The sequence below is a fragment of the Anabas testudineus genome, chromosome 21 (genome assembly GCF_900324465.2).
Source record: "Anabas testudineus chromosome 21, fAnaTes1.2, whole genome shotgun sequence".
In the NCBI taxonomy this organism is placed as follows: domain Eukaryota; kingdom Metazoa; phylum Chordata; class Actinopteri; order Anabantiformes; family Anabantidae; genus Anabas; species Anabas testudineus.
In genome coordinates, this window is record NC_046629.1 from 10,414,927 (window position 1) to 10,429,794 (window position 14,868).

The 14,868-nt window shown below is 40.2% G+C and overlaps 1 protein-coding gene across 1 annotated transcript; it reads right to left on the bottom strand.

Moving 5' to 3' along the window:
• Positions 1–1,687: 1,687 nt before the first annotated feature.
• LOC113173520 (cholecystokinin receptor) lies at positions 1,688–13,778 on the bottom strand. Its single transcript, XM_026376947.1, has 5 exons — positions 13,622–13,778; positions 5,502–5,753; positions 4,244–4,505; positions 3,239–3,366; positions 1,688–2,229 (listed from the first exon to the last, which is right to left on the bottom strand). Exons 1-5 carry the CDS (start codon positions 13,776–13,778, stop codon positions 1,688–1,690), a joined length of 1,341 nt encoding a protein of 446 aa, XP_026232732.1.
• Positions 13,779–14,868: the final 1,090 nt, after the last annotated feature.

Genomic DNA, 14,868 nt, shown 5'->3' on the forward strand with positions numbered 1-14,868 from the left:
TTTCACTTTGGTTTCAATGTATGTGCATATTTAGGATCAAAGCTGTAGCCATCAACCCCGGTGAAACTGTCAGCAGCTCGGAGCGTTCCCGTATGCTGATGAGGCTCTGTCCTCCTCTTCACAACAGATGTGTGAAGGTATTGTTCTGTCTGTAAATTAGTGATATATGTGTACATAGAAGTAAAAGATACTATATATTTAACGCATAAAATTAAGATTTTATTATCGAATTACGTTACCAAGATTATCACTCATTATAATTTACATAACACAGACTGAGGTTTCGAATCATACAATTCTCTGGTTTAATCTCCTGCGGTGAGGCAGCAATATGATTTATATTTTAAACCCAAAGGGAACAGTGTACGCAACAAACCACGAAAGCTGTAGGCTGATGTAGAATCTCCCTAAAAAGTGCTTACAAATGCAAGTCATACATCTATTAGTTGTGAGACTGACAGCACTGCGCTCTGGAGCACTCAGTGAAATATGCTTATCCTCTTAGCCTGGCAGGTTGGAGGGCGTAACACAATTACTGCAAGATGAGTGGGGGGATCCAGAGACAGAGACCCCTGAAACCTGCCCTTCTGTAGCAAGCAGGTGAGTTCAACAAGGACAGAAAGTCAGTGAATGTATTCATAAGTACTTTCTTCTATTAAAACAGGCTGTAGGATTGTAGTGAACTTCCTGTTAATACAAATCTCTCCACATTGTTATGTTTGTAGTAATTTACTGCCTTAAACACAATATGAGAAAGAAACTAAATTCAAAGTCACCTTTCTCAAATTTGCTACTGTGTCCACCTTCAAGGACACGTGATAAACATTGCAGCATACACTGAAAAATCCATCTCTTAAAAACCAAAAAACACAAACGTGGTTAGCATTACAGTTTGCCACCACGGCACAAGGCAACAGCGCTGCCCTACTGTAAACTGTTTATACTGCTGAAGTGTTTCCGGTGAACTGCGGCGCCAGGTTGGACTGTAAATTCCTAACTTCTGAGGAGAACTTTTAGTTTGTCTACAACATATTTAAACACGACTTCCAAGCCTCTCATATCACAACTTGCTTGTGATTATGGTGCCCATGATTTATGAGACAAATCAACAGCAGATGAATCTAGTATTTAACAGCAGGCACTTAGTCCACAAGGCAATTCCATTATCATCATTAACGCAGATAAACTTTAACAACTGACAGCTAAATATGATACTCATTTTAAAACCACATTGTAAATGGGCTTCCTATTTTCATCGTTTGTCTACAGACTGCCTCCCTCACATATCATTCAGCTCACCACTACTCGCATTCTCTGCACGACACACACACACACATACACACACACACACACACACACACACACACACACTCCACTATAAATATCTAAGCAGACAATTTGAACCAATGTGAGAAGAATTGATGGTATATTGTTTTTTGTGTTTTTTTTATATAGCTATGGAGGTATTTATTACAATCTAAGACTGGGTTCCATTAAATAATCCTCACATAATTGTACTCACAGTCAGAGATGAAGCTTCTATACTGCTACATTACAGTATATGGCCTATTTTTCCACTTCACAATACTGTTACTATTAGCACAGAATTGGCCTAAAGACAAAGGATGTGGGGTGCTACGTTGCCATAGTAACTGTCTCTTCTGGATTGTGCCTGCATCTATCTGCCTCAGCAGGTTCCCATGGTGCTGACTGTAGTGTAACTGAACTTGGACATGGATGCTCCTGTTGCCATAACATCCTCCTCGTTGTCCCGTAGCCCACGACGACAGTGATGAGTGCAAGGTGCAGGACAGCACGAAAAGGTGGCAAACAGAGCTTTGCGGAAACGTGTGTTCATGAAGCAGTAAATAATTGGGTTGACGCAGGCGGAAGTGTAACACAACAAATGGATAAAAGCAATGGGGGCCCCAGAGAGGGCACTTTTGGCAGAGATGTCGTCAAAAGCCCGCCAGGTGTTGGCGCAGTACAGGGGCATCCAACAGAGAAAGAACAGGACAACAATGACTACCAGCATGCGAATGACTCGCTTCTTAGCCTCCAGTTTGGCTTCAGATGTGTTACTGCGCGGCCTCTCCGCCTCGATAGCCTTCCCTGATGCAGCCATAGTGGACATCTCCATCGAGTGTGGCCTCTGGACGACATTAACGTAGCAACCATCTCCATCATCGCTGCCACTAGAGACGGTGGCGGTCAAACCGTTCTTTACATCTAGAAAAAGTCAAAGAGGAGGAGTATTTCTGTGAATTAAAGAGGTATTTCATTTGAAGCTCAATTCTTTATATGTAACTAATATTTCCACAGCACTTTGCAGATGTGGACCAGATGTACTCAATAACAGACAAACAGCACATTCTCAGTTTGTGGATACTGACACTAATAGTGATATTAACAAAAATAAATAACTTAGACTAAGTCAATTTTTGGGCACATGAGCACACATTTCTTCGTGTGCTCTCCTGCTGCTGTTGTGTGAATGCAAGCAGCAGTCACTTTATTAGATGAGAGAATTCATGCAATAAACATTTGCAATTTGGCAAATTGCGAGAGGTTTGTGCTCTGAGATGCATGCAATTAAATATCTAACACATAATAACAAAATGAATGTTCTAATATTTGGCAAATCATTCAGCAGCAATGGAAAAGCGGAGGCATGTGCAACCAAATGTAAACAGGAGAGACAGAGATTACACACAATTCACTAAACCACTCCTGGATTATTAGATTAAAATAGTTTCAAAGAGGTTATTTTAAAATCTCTGAGGAAGTTTTTCATCAGCTTCCCCACAGATCCTGTTTTTACTCCATGCACGTTGTCTCTCAAGTTGTTTTTGGGCAACCTCTTTCTCTCCACAAAACAGATGGTGATGTCCAAGCCAGCAGCTGTCAGCCAATTCCATCCCCTAATGGACCACCAGTGAACACACTCCATGCTGCTATCAACCCAGACACACTCTCATATGTCAACAAAAGGTTATGTTTCAGCTAACCTACACACATTACAGTGATTGTGGCACTAATGAAATCCTAGCGATTAAAATGAAATTCCTCTTGAATCATGAAAATCACAAACAAAATGTCAATGCTAACCCTAGAGCCTGGTTGGTACAGTAGTAGCTATTGATTATTTATTTTAGAGATGCAGTTTGACTTATCATTTAAATTACAGTTGTTCTATTGTTTTCTTTATGTATTCCACATGTGCTGTACATGACTTTACCAGTAGAATCTTTTTTGTGGCCCATCTCAAACTGGATGCCTCTATAAAGCTCCCTGGAGATCAGTCCATAAGCCACAATCATCACCACCCCGGGGATGGCGAACAGCATAAGCAGAAGCAGAACATACCTACAAAAGACACAGTTGATATTATTTAAACATTTGATTATACAAGCAGTTCATCACTGTAATTATAAGAAAAATCTGAATAGATCCAACTGCTCAAAAATGTTTTTCAGACAGAAAAGAACTGCTCCTGCTATGCTTAAAAAAAAATCAAAAATCTAAAGTACTAATGCCCACACACAGATGAATGCACTCATAATTGTGTCTAAAGTTAGAAAAGTGCACATGCTAATGCAAACATTTTGAATTGTGCACAAATATACATATGCACATGGTTGACTAAAATTACCCCAAAGCATGTTCTGTCTTAAATCTAAAACAAAAACATACTGAAACATTTGCCTGTTGTGCCTTAATGTTTTCACAAAAACGCCCAATGGACAGAAGCAACAAGCTGCTAAAACATGCTCCAGGTGTAAATATGGAAAGAACATCATAGTTGTTTCAATGCAGCATGTCTTGATGAAAATGCACAGACACACACAGAGTTCATTTAGAGTTAATTTGATATAAAACAGCACATTGTCCAGACTGCAACAACAGGTAAAGGTTAGGATGCTGTTGTGTGCTCAGTTACCATGAAAATGTTACAATGCAATGATGGAGCTTGGAGAAGAGAAAATAAAGGCTGTTGTATATCCTGAGTGAATATATCTTAAATGAACTGAATTATGTAGCTGTTGGAGCAGGAAACATTTTCCCATTACAGCAAAGTAAATTGGAAACTTTATTTCTTACTTAAGTAACAGAGTTGTATGCAGGACTTTTACTTATATTAAAGTATCTTTAGTACTATGTTATTACTACAAATACTTACAACTATAGTGTGCCATTTCCATTTCAATACCTCAAGGCTTATGCACAGTGTTCAAACACTCACCACGTCTGCTCGGCTGTTGCGAGGGGCCACTTGTGGCGACACTGGTGTGCTGTAGTGTTGTCAGGCCGCTGAAAAGACTCCAGGTGACTGATGATTGGATAGGGGATCATAATGGTGAAAGCCAGCACCCATGTAGCAGCAATCACCCGATAGGCATGGGAACGAGTTTGCCACACCCGAGATTTCAGTGGATTACAGATGGCGCTGTATCGCTCAATCGCTATGGCAACCAGGCTAAACGTGGAGATGCTAACTGATACACCTGAAGGAAAACAAAACAGATGATTTAAAATGTAAGAAAACATACACAACCTGTGGTCTGAATGAAAAGTTATTACTGCTCAGTGCTCTGAATAGACTCTGGACTGAATAAAAAGTAACAAACACATGCTTGTTGATCTGCACATAACATCTGCAATCATAACTGAGAACAAAATGTGGTGATCTGTGGAGACTTGCTTGCAAATTAATATAGCACGAAGCGAGAAGGTGGGGATAGTTATCAGAGTCTTGTGGTGGAGGAAATCATGTTGGCTTAGGCCACCGATGTTATCATCCATCTCCCTCCTGACAGAGCAAGACGGGAAATTACTCTTTACCTCTCTTAGTCATGTCCTCAGCAAGAATACATTCTGTGTGCGTATGTGTGTGTGTGTCACACTGACTGCCATACAAAGATGTGTGTGTGTGTAAGAGAGAGAGAGAGTTAAGACCCAAAGGTGTACTATGTTGTCTGTACCTATAAGGGAAGCTATAGAGTAAGACTGTGCTGACGCAAAAAACAATCAGCCAGCAGTTGTTTCCTGGGGTGTGCCCAGTTTTCCACGCTGCATCCTAATGATGGCCGTCCCTCATTCTGAGCCACTGTGCTTTAGTGCAACCACCTTTTCTATTTACTCACATGAAGAGAACATAAATGTATGGATAGCATCGTCACAGGATTTAGAAGAACTAAGAGAACCCCCCTGAGAATCCACACTAATAAACCTGTGTGTGGGTGTTAAGCTGATAATGGATGATCTATACCTTTAGTGTTGCATAAGGCGCAACTTGTTAACTCCCTGATTGCTGTTTGTTTCCATGGTTAGTGCAGATCAAGTTTCAAGTTAAATACATCAAGGCAGGAGATGAATGGGGTTAATAAAATCTATATTTCTTTTATGTTTGTTTTTGTTTGGTAAAAGAAGAAAATAATGACTTTTTGGTTTTGGCAAATTCATAGAAATCTTCATTCCAGTAGCTTCTTCCCTGCTCTCACCCATGAGGTAGGACACTATCTTGCACATAGGAGCTCCAAAGATGAAATCCTTGAGGATGCTGGGGATCAAGGTGAAGGGCATGCAGAAAACAGCCATCATCAGGTCACTGACGGCGAGCGACAGCAGAAAGGTGTTGGTCACAGTGCGCATGCGCTTGTTGGCTGTCAGCACCACAATAATCAGCAGGTTGCCAAACACGCTCAAGAAGAAGATGAGCGAGTAGAGAAGAATCCGCAATGTGTGGTCCTCATCTGGTACAGAAAAAGAGCAGAAGGGATGTTAGAGAGTGGAAATCATCCTATTGAACCAATTCATCTTTACATCATGATCTGTACAGTCATGCTGTCTTTACTGAGCCAACAGTGGTGTGTTTAAGTACAACTGTCTCATATGTGCGTATTTTAGAGCATGATCTGTACATGAACCTGCATAAACTGATTAACAGTGCTAAAAAAAAAAAAAAGCAAAAACATTTTTATTCTGTTAGTCTTGTCTCTACAGGGTGAGGCTTGTTGTTGCACTGCTAACAACATTATACAGTAGATAGATGGGGAAATGCAATTTCATGTTGTTGCTCCTCGTCTGTCTGGTCTATGGTTGACATGGTTGATATGATTGGCATTTTCTGCAAATTAAGCAAAGTTAAGAATAGATAACCATAAGAGTTACATCACCCTGCTTCCACTTGATCATTAAGAATATTCATTATGCACAAACTGAAATAACAGGACAGTCTACTAAATACCTAAAACACAAGTCCATACAGTGAAACACACACTCAAAAACACACACTTGAATGCAACAGAAAGTGAATTGAAAATGTTATTTTTTAAACATAACCACTTTATGTTTAATATTGAATGCCGAGAGGTAATAGTTTGAGGAATTTTAAATTATTTTTCATTTATTTCTCCTTACTTTAATTGTCATCTTCTTACAATTAGTCATTTAGTGATTTGATTTGCCTTCAGTCTGCACGATCTCAGAAGCAATCGCTGGAAAGCATCATATCTGTCAGTGATAATGACTCAAATCAGTAGCTAATGGGCTAATAGATTTTAGCAGATACAAAGACAGTCCACTAATTGCTATTAATTAGCTCTGTTATCATTCCTTCTGTGCCAGTTCCTATGCTTTGAATCAAATTTGAGTGCCAACATTAAAACGTTCCACCCTACAATCATAGGCCTCCATCGTCTGTGCAAAATACTCGAAAGTACCAAAATACTGTGGCCTCCAGCCCAAAGCCTGTTTGTGCCTCCAGCCATTAGCAGCTTCACTGGATCATATCCTGTAATGTTATTTATTCTTTGTTATCCTCACCTTACCCCATGCTTCGACAACACTTTTTAATGGGTACCCTACTCCGTCTGTATCCTGAGGATTAGAGGCAGCAGTATGAGTCACATCTGCCGTTCACAAATCACCCCGCACACATAAGCTCAAACTTCATTGAGAGAGTTGTAGAGGTGGGTGCAACCAAACGCACTCAAGCCTTAAACCCTCTGAAAATATCAAACCAGCAGTTCCTCAAAGGCACTGGTAAATGAGACTACATAAACCTAAAAAATAGAAGAGGGTCTCGTGGCTTATTTTCACCTCTTAGACATCTCATCTTGATCATATCCATTTTTCCATGTTAGGATATTTCTAATGTTTTCTTTGCTTTATTTTTCAGTTCATTTCCTCTCCCGCTGCTATCACGTAAAAGTAGAGACCTCTAATAAACAGCAACAAAGCAGCCATGACTATATACCTCGTATGTGATGACACTTCCCATCATGTCAAAATGCCTTTTTAAAAAACGGCTTTCTGCTTGTACGACAGAGTCGTATGTGACCATCGGCCACCTCTCTGATCTACTTGTGAAGAATCACTGATGAATATTTTCTAGCTGATCAGAACCCTTGATGTTGGCCCTCAAGGTTATTTAAGTTCACACATCATTGACTCTCAACATCACAACTTTAAGCATTAAGAACAGAAATACATATTCACTATATTTCCTCTTCATATGTGTTTAAAGTAATCCTGAACCTTATTCAGATTGACTGATAGAAATCTGCCTGATGATGATAATAACCTTCACTCATCCTCTGTTGATTAAAACCACTGCGTTTGTATCAAGCTGAACACTGCTGCACAAGAGCTGGCATGAAGTTAAAAAGGAACATCAAAGTCAGCGTGTGGTTTGCTCAAAACCATGATGTAGGCACATCTGGTTCATATATGAAAGTAGGGTGGTAGTATGTCACTTAATTGATTTAATGATTGCCTCCACTCAGCAGCTTTGAAATGCTTTTGTATCACTTGCAGGCTTAGTGATGGATTAAGTCTCAGCTTTGTCAGCAAAAGGCAGTAAGTCTGTTTTTTCCTTTCATCTTTCTCTCCAACACACACACACACACACACACACACACATACAGTCTTCTCATCTGCAGGAGTGACATGTGGCTTCACCATCTGTCTCAAAACCTTCTATGCAAATAAAAAGCAGTCACCTGTAATATGGTGGGCACTGTTGACAGAACATCAGGGTGTCTTCACAAGAACAGTCTTCCAAATGGCAGCAAGTGAAAGTGTTTAATCCCGTGCGTGTGAGTGTATGAGTGATGCACATACAACGATGTGTGGATAAAGGAAATGTGCAGATGATTGGCGAGAGAGAGAAGAACCAACACTCTCTCCTTTATTACTGTTTCTCTCTCTCCTGACTAATGAAATAAGATACACTGCCTTCTGTCTAATCGAAGCCAATTAGCTGTCTTGTGTGCTTACTGACTGCGCGGGAAACACTGATAAGTCTCCCTGCACATTTACTAGTTCCTTCAGGCCAGACTTTCCAATAGCTGCTGCTGCTCGTGCATGTAGAGTGGAAGCATTCATATTAATCACTCTGCTCAGCAGTGCTCTGCTTGCACTTACTGGCCAATGTGTGGCACAGAATAATATTTCTGCCACATGAAGAGAGCACTTTGTAGGCTTCTGTCTCGCAGCCTCACTTGACTGATTCACGCCAATGAATGAAACTGCAGTGTTGAACAAGTCTGTTTAAACCCTGGAATTAATGTTGTTGGATGACAGCCCAGGCTTGGCCAGAAGGCTTTCTTCTTGACAGAGCTGTGCAGTTGATATGATACACGCAGACAGGTCTGCAGTTGCTCCACAGGTTTTTATTGTGTTATTGAGACAGACCCAGTTTATTTTCTAGTAGTTCTTGTTTGACTTTTTGGGCACCAGAGACAAGTTGACAACACACCATCGACTTCACCTTTTAAGTTGTTTTTAGTAAATAGCTTCACATTTGCACATCCAGCAGTGACACAGCAACTGTAGCATTGCTTTGGAGTTTTTTCCATCACATGGCAGAGCAAGTCCAATATTTGCTGTCTTTCAGCTCAGTTGTGGATTTGCACCAACTGGCTGGCTTCTTCGCTGCCAAATGCACCATTATGTTTGCCTGCTATTCATCTGTCTGTTGTTAAGCAGGTAGCAGGTAGTGTCTACACTATAACGTATCAGGATGTGCAGCTATAGTAAATATTAAGTTGAAACTCGCTGAAATGATGATGATACTTTCCGTCTCACATTATAATATTGTTTTTAAATATGAATATCAGCTACAGGCACATTTTGGAAAAGATATCAAACAATCAAAGTAATATGAATTATTCTATAGGTAATGTGTTCAATATAAATACCGGGGTTTCACTTCAAAGTGACAAACGCCACAGTAGTAGTGTGTGTTTGCATGTGTCGCTCCAGATGTAATGAATATTCTGTCTGTGGTGTTCAGCTCTGACTGGTGTTTCAACACCTGTGACACAAAACTGGCAGACAAATATCTTATCTTGAGAGCTTTTAAACAAAATGGTCAGACTAAGAGATTTATTAGTAATATTACGCTGACAAGGTATGAAAAAAATTCATTGTGTGTTACTGTATAATATGATCAAAGAAGTTGGAGAAGGTGATGAAAATTGGTGTTTACATAAGCCACTGTAGGATTATTTTGAATAAAACTCACTGTAAGGTCACTAAAGGAGATGCTGGAATCCCCTGCAGGGATATTATAGGGACATTATAGAGAGTTTGCTAAATTACTGAGTGAAGCTGAGCTGTGGAACTTTCTAAATTATTCAGCATTTATTGATATTTCCAGTTTTCCGCTTGCTTCAACAAACTAAACATGCAGGTTCTATGTGTATTTTAATTTTGCCCCTGTGTTGCCCGTTCTTTTCAGATCTTTTCAGACAGGAAACCCACATTAAGTCAGCTTTTAAGACACTGTTCTGCCGACTAATATGATGAACATCCTGCCACTTTCATGACAAACAAATATATTCACTTGAAGCTTCCAAACTGTTTCTGCAGCTGGCCAATGAATAGTGCAAAACCAAGGCTGTTATTACATGTTGTCCATTGTTAAATAAATGAGATTTAAAGTTGATTTATCAGTTTTGGAAACAGTTAGGATAGGCCTTTGCTTGTGGTCTTTATGCTAAGCCAATCAGGAATTGGATGTAGTGTTAGATGTATTGTATAACAACAAGAACATAACATCTTCTCAACTGTTTCTTTGTACTGTGATTAAAGATATTAGTAGCTCAGCGGCTTGTGTAGGATCAACCCAAAAAAGCCCATTACACACCTCCTTCTTTTTCTATCTCTTTTGCCCACATTATCACTAATGTTTCTGCCAGCCCACATCTCTACACACTGCAATGAAACCCAAAAGCATTGCATAAGTCCAAAAAGCATCACGGGGTTGTTGCATTGCAGTAAAACACTCCACAGGTGGACCATATTAAATAGTAGCGCTACTACAGTACCACAACTATAAAGGACAATTAAATCATAATGGAAGCCAACACTGACTGTTTGACAAGGCTTTGTTTGCACTCGGCTCTGCCAATTATTTGGAGTGCGACTTTCAGTTTAGAGACAGAAGGGAAGCCTGCAGCACTAGAGGTGCTCATTCATGAGTGCATAGTACCCAGCAGCCATGTCTGACCACTGACTCTGGCACGCAGTCTGTTTTCTGTTTACAGACTAAAGGCACTGAGAGCAGCTGAGCATGTTGTGGGAAAAACCTCTAGAGGTCTCGTCTTCATTATCTTATCTCGTCTTGACAGGCGAGCACTGTTTCAACTTCTATGGCATTTACAGTATGTCTTATTATTAGAGTTTATAACATGCACATTATATTCTATACCTGTATTTGCTTACATCACATATAGGTATATTAGACATCCTTGCGTGCATGTGATAACAATAGAATATCTCTAGTGAACAGTTAACTGCAGTAGTATTATTAGATACACTGTAAAATAATGGATGAATTAATAATCAGGTTCCTATTCCATCCATGAATATTTAAGGTTTCATCTGTTTCTCTCACCCAGTATCTCTTACATTATATTGACTATAACACTTCCTCTCTCCAACACATACACAGTGCATGTGTCTTTTTACCCAGTTGGCCCTCATGGCACTGCACCTATCAGAGAAAAGGTAGCTCTGCTCCTGCACGACAGAGGTATCGGTAAATGTCACAGCTAGAGGCCAGTCCAGCATGGTAAATGTAATCTAAGCTTCATGACTAAGCCAGCTGCATCTCGGAACAGTTGGTGGCCGCACTGAACACATTTATTTTTATGTATTTTTTTTGACTGACAGACTACAACACACGGTCCATCCAAGTGTCTGGTCACGGTGGTCAGAATACCAAACAACATGCTGGCTACTTGGCGCACGGTGCAGGCATGTTTTAAACACCTCAGCTCTCAACAGGCAGAGTGAGATGAAAGCATGGGCGAGATGGAGATAGTGAATACACACAAACAGGGGAGGTGAAGGGAGAGATGGGGGATATGAAGATGATGATTTTCATTTATTTCTTTTTGTCTAAATACCCTTTGTCAGGAATAAACTGCTTTGTAAATTGAAATGGCGGTTTGTTCCTGGCGGTGACTGATAACCCCTGTTTCATTCTGTCATAATCAGTCCGAAATGATGATCGTCTGCTGATCTGTGATGAATTGCACCACAATCTGCCATCATACGGGATAACTTATAAAGATTTTCATTGACTTGTATTGTCACTCACCTGTCTGCAGTAAATGAGGTGTGACAAGCACCTTTAAGGCCAATATTATAAATGCCAAGTTCAGAGCAGAATATCAAACCATCTGCAACACAGCATTTACAGAATCCTCTGGTTTTTATTTCAAATCAGAGAAAATACCTGGACTGCACTGAATGAAATATTTTTTGTGCTACTGCTGGTCACCCAGCTAAGTCCTGGGTTTTTTCTTCTTCTTAATATTCTCCTGTTTAGTGACTGTGTCAAGAGTTGAGACCAGTATCCATGGTGAAAATCTCCCCAAGCAGTGACGTACCTGTTCCTACATTCTGAAATGTTTCACATTTATATCAATAACACATTGTGTACGTTTGTACTCGTTATAATGAAGAATCTGCGTCACAGAGATTTAAAAATATATTGTGTTTGACCTGCCTCATCTGATATGAAACATGCTGTTTTCACCTTTACAGAGATAAAGGTTTTTGTAATAGTAGCAGTATTGCACAGTATAGTCACTGTCAATGTTTTGGCAAATGTGAACAACACCCCCAACAAAGATACTGGAATCCCTCTGATAGGAATGAAAACCTGCACACTGTGTGTATGTACTGTAGCTGACGGTACTGTATATGCTTTGACCCAGGTGGTATAGTGAAAAATAGGCAGTCTGACTGTGACTTTCTTTTATAAACACTGACTGACAGCGAGACAGACAGTGAGAGTATACGGAAAATAAGCAAAGTGAATCCCTGCACTTACAGCTTGTGATTGGCTGAACACACCTGATTTAGGTAATCAGGTGGTTTAGCATAGATGTAAGGTTTGGTTACTGTGGGAATGCCAACAAGAAAAGTGGCAATGAGAAGCCCGACTGGAAAGAAGTGATAATCACTGAGTGACATGGCATGTGGGCGAATAATTTAATAGTGCCTCCTAAAAATAGATTAAACCCCCAACTTAACTATGCTGCTGCAATTTTCGCCAGACATGAGACACAGCAGTGTTAATCTGTAGCTGTCGGATGTGTCCTTAGTAGGTTTGTAATTTGCAGTGCACTGATTTAGCTCAGTGTGCTCAGTGCTCAAAATCACTGAAACGTGTACGCATGTCAGGTAAAAACTGGGAATGACGGAAAAGAGGCGACGTTACTCAGAATGAAGTGTTTATCAACTGTCAAGAAACTTATATTACTCACTTATGATGTTGACCTGTAAACACTCAGCATAATGAAGGAGCTCTGTGCTGTGTGTTTTATACACATGCAGCCCCCCCACACACACACACACACACCTTATCAACACTTGAACACGTTCACACACACGTGTTAGGGATGAAAATAGCAAGTGTTGATTGATAAAAAAGCAGGTGGAGTTATGACACACTTGAATGTTCTTTCTTGTTCATAAGCTCAAATCAAATCACGATTTTATTAACATCACAAATTTGCCTGCGGGGTTTGACGTATGCATATCACACACGCACATCCTTAGATGATCCCTTCTGATAACATTTGGGGAAATATAGAAACAGCAGAGTGCAGCAGCATGAACATGCAGCACAGTCCAGATATGAAGGCATCTGACTTTTTATCAATAAATTCTCTGTGGCCTCAGGATTTGATTTCTCAGTTCCTCACTCTGTTGTAGCAAAGGACTGTTGTACTTAGAAAAAGGGGCTGGAACATCTGGATATCATAGCCTCAAAGTGTACTCTGGTCTTCCATGAACACATATATTGCAAATGTGCCAGATTAACTGAGCAGATTTAGTGCTGTTTGAGTTGACGCTGTTGATACTAGACTGTTAAATTGTAGATTGTAGAAAAAGTTGCACTGTTATTTAAATGGAAACTAGGATCATATCTCCATTAAGAACTGAAACTGCGATATTTTAATGAGATAAATTTAACTACTTTTCAATCATCAGCATTCATCAAGCCCATAGGTCTCCATATGGCACCTTTTTCCATGCAATACCACATTACAGCCCAACAAAGTTTTCCTTTTAATTAACCTCCTGTGTGCCCGCTCACCTTTATGCCTCACACGATGAGGTATGAGGAATGTGGACACGTTGCCGCAGGTGATGTTAGATGTGTCCAGGCTCCCGTTACTGGCTCCGTTCTGTAGCGCACCAGTCTGCGTTCCGACGCACTCAGGGTACCTAGATGACTCATTTCGCAGATCCATGTTTTTGATTCAGCGTTGTCTCTGCGGTTACTAAAAGTTCAGACCAAACCTTCTTTTAGTTTCCCTCTGCGTCTCTAAAGTGGTAAAATAACAGGATTCTGCGTCCATGGTCCATCTCAGTTGGTCTGTTGGATAAGATAAGTCGCTTACCAACTTGGCAAAAAAAAAATAAAAAATAAATATAAATATAAATTAAAAACCCACTAGTTTATTTTGCTCATGTATTTTTTTACGCCTCTTCTTCAGATTTGTCTCACTTAATATCGCGAGCGTTCATCAAGGATCGGCGCGCACCAGAAGCGCAGCGCACCGCTGCACCTTCTCCAAATGAAGCGGACGGAGAGTGAGCGCAGAGTGGACGACTAATGTCATATAGGGTGTGTGTGTGTGTGTGTGTGTGTGTGTGTGTGTGTGTGTGTGTGTGTGTGTGTGTGTGGGTGTGTGTGTGTGTGTGTGAAGGGTGGACAGCATAAATGGCAGCATTTAATTAGTGATTATCATTCAGTAGCCAATGCGAATACAGATGTACCAGGCGGTTTTATAGTGTATCAGGCTCGATACATCTTGTTTTCCCTGTATGAAACATATACCTAGCTATCATATGTGGTTTATTTGTTGTATAGTTAAAATGAGAACTGATTACTTTGTTGTGGTATAAAATAAGAATCAGAAGTTATCCAGTTTTATAAGTTGGAGGTTAGGTTTTCGTTTCTGACTGAATAAACCACAACTATCTGTCATATTTTATTATCTCTTTTAGTTCAAATTCGATGCCATCTTGTCGCAGCAGTCCTCACATGTTTAAGATCTTTAAATAAACAGAGGTGTGCTATAAAACTACAGATGCACGAGACTTCGAGATTTCAGTGACTGGAGATCACAGCATTATGATTCATTATATTCCACCTGTCTACATGCATGCTTGTTGGTTTTTTTTAAGTTTGTTACCCAAAGCAGCTCCAAACCGCCTGTCAGCTGTGTCTGGGTGCAGGAATGCGCGTATGTCTGATGATTCAAAGCTCCTGCCCTGGTTTTACATGCGCGCCGCCGCCCTCATGTGGAGTGTGAGTGCATTTACATTTTACATTTA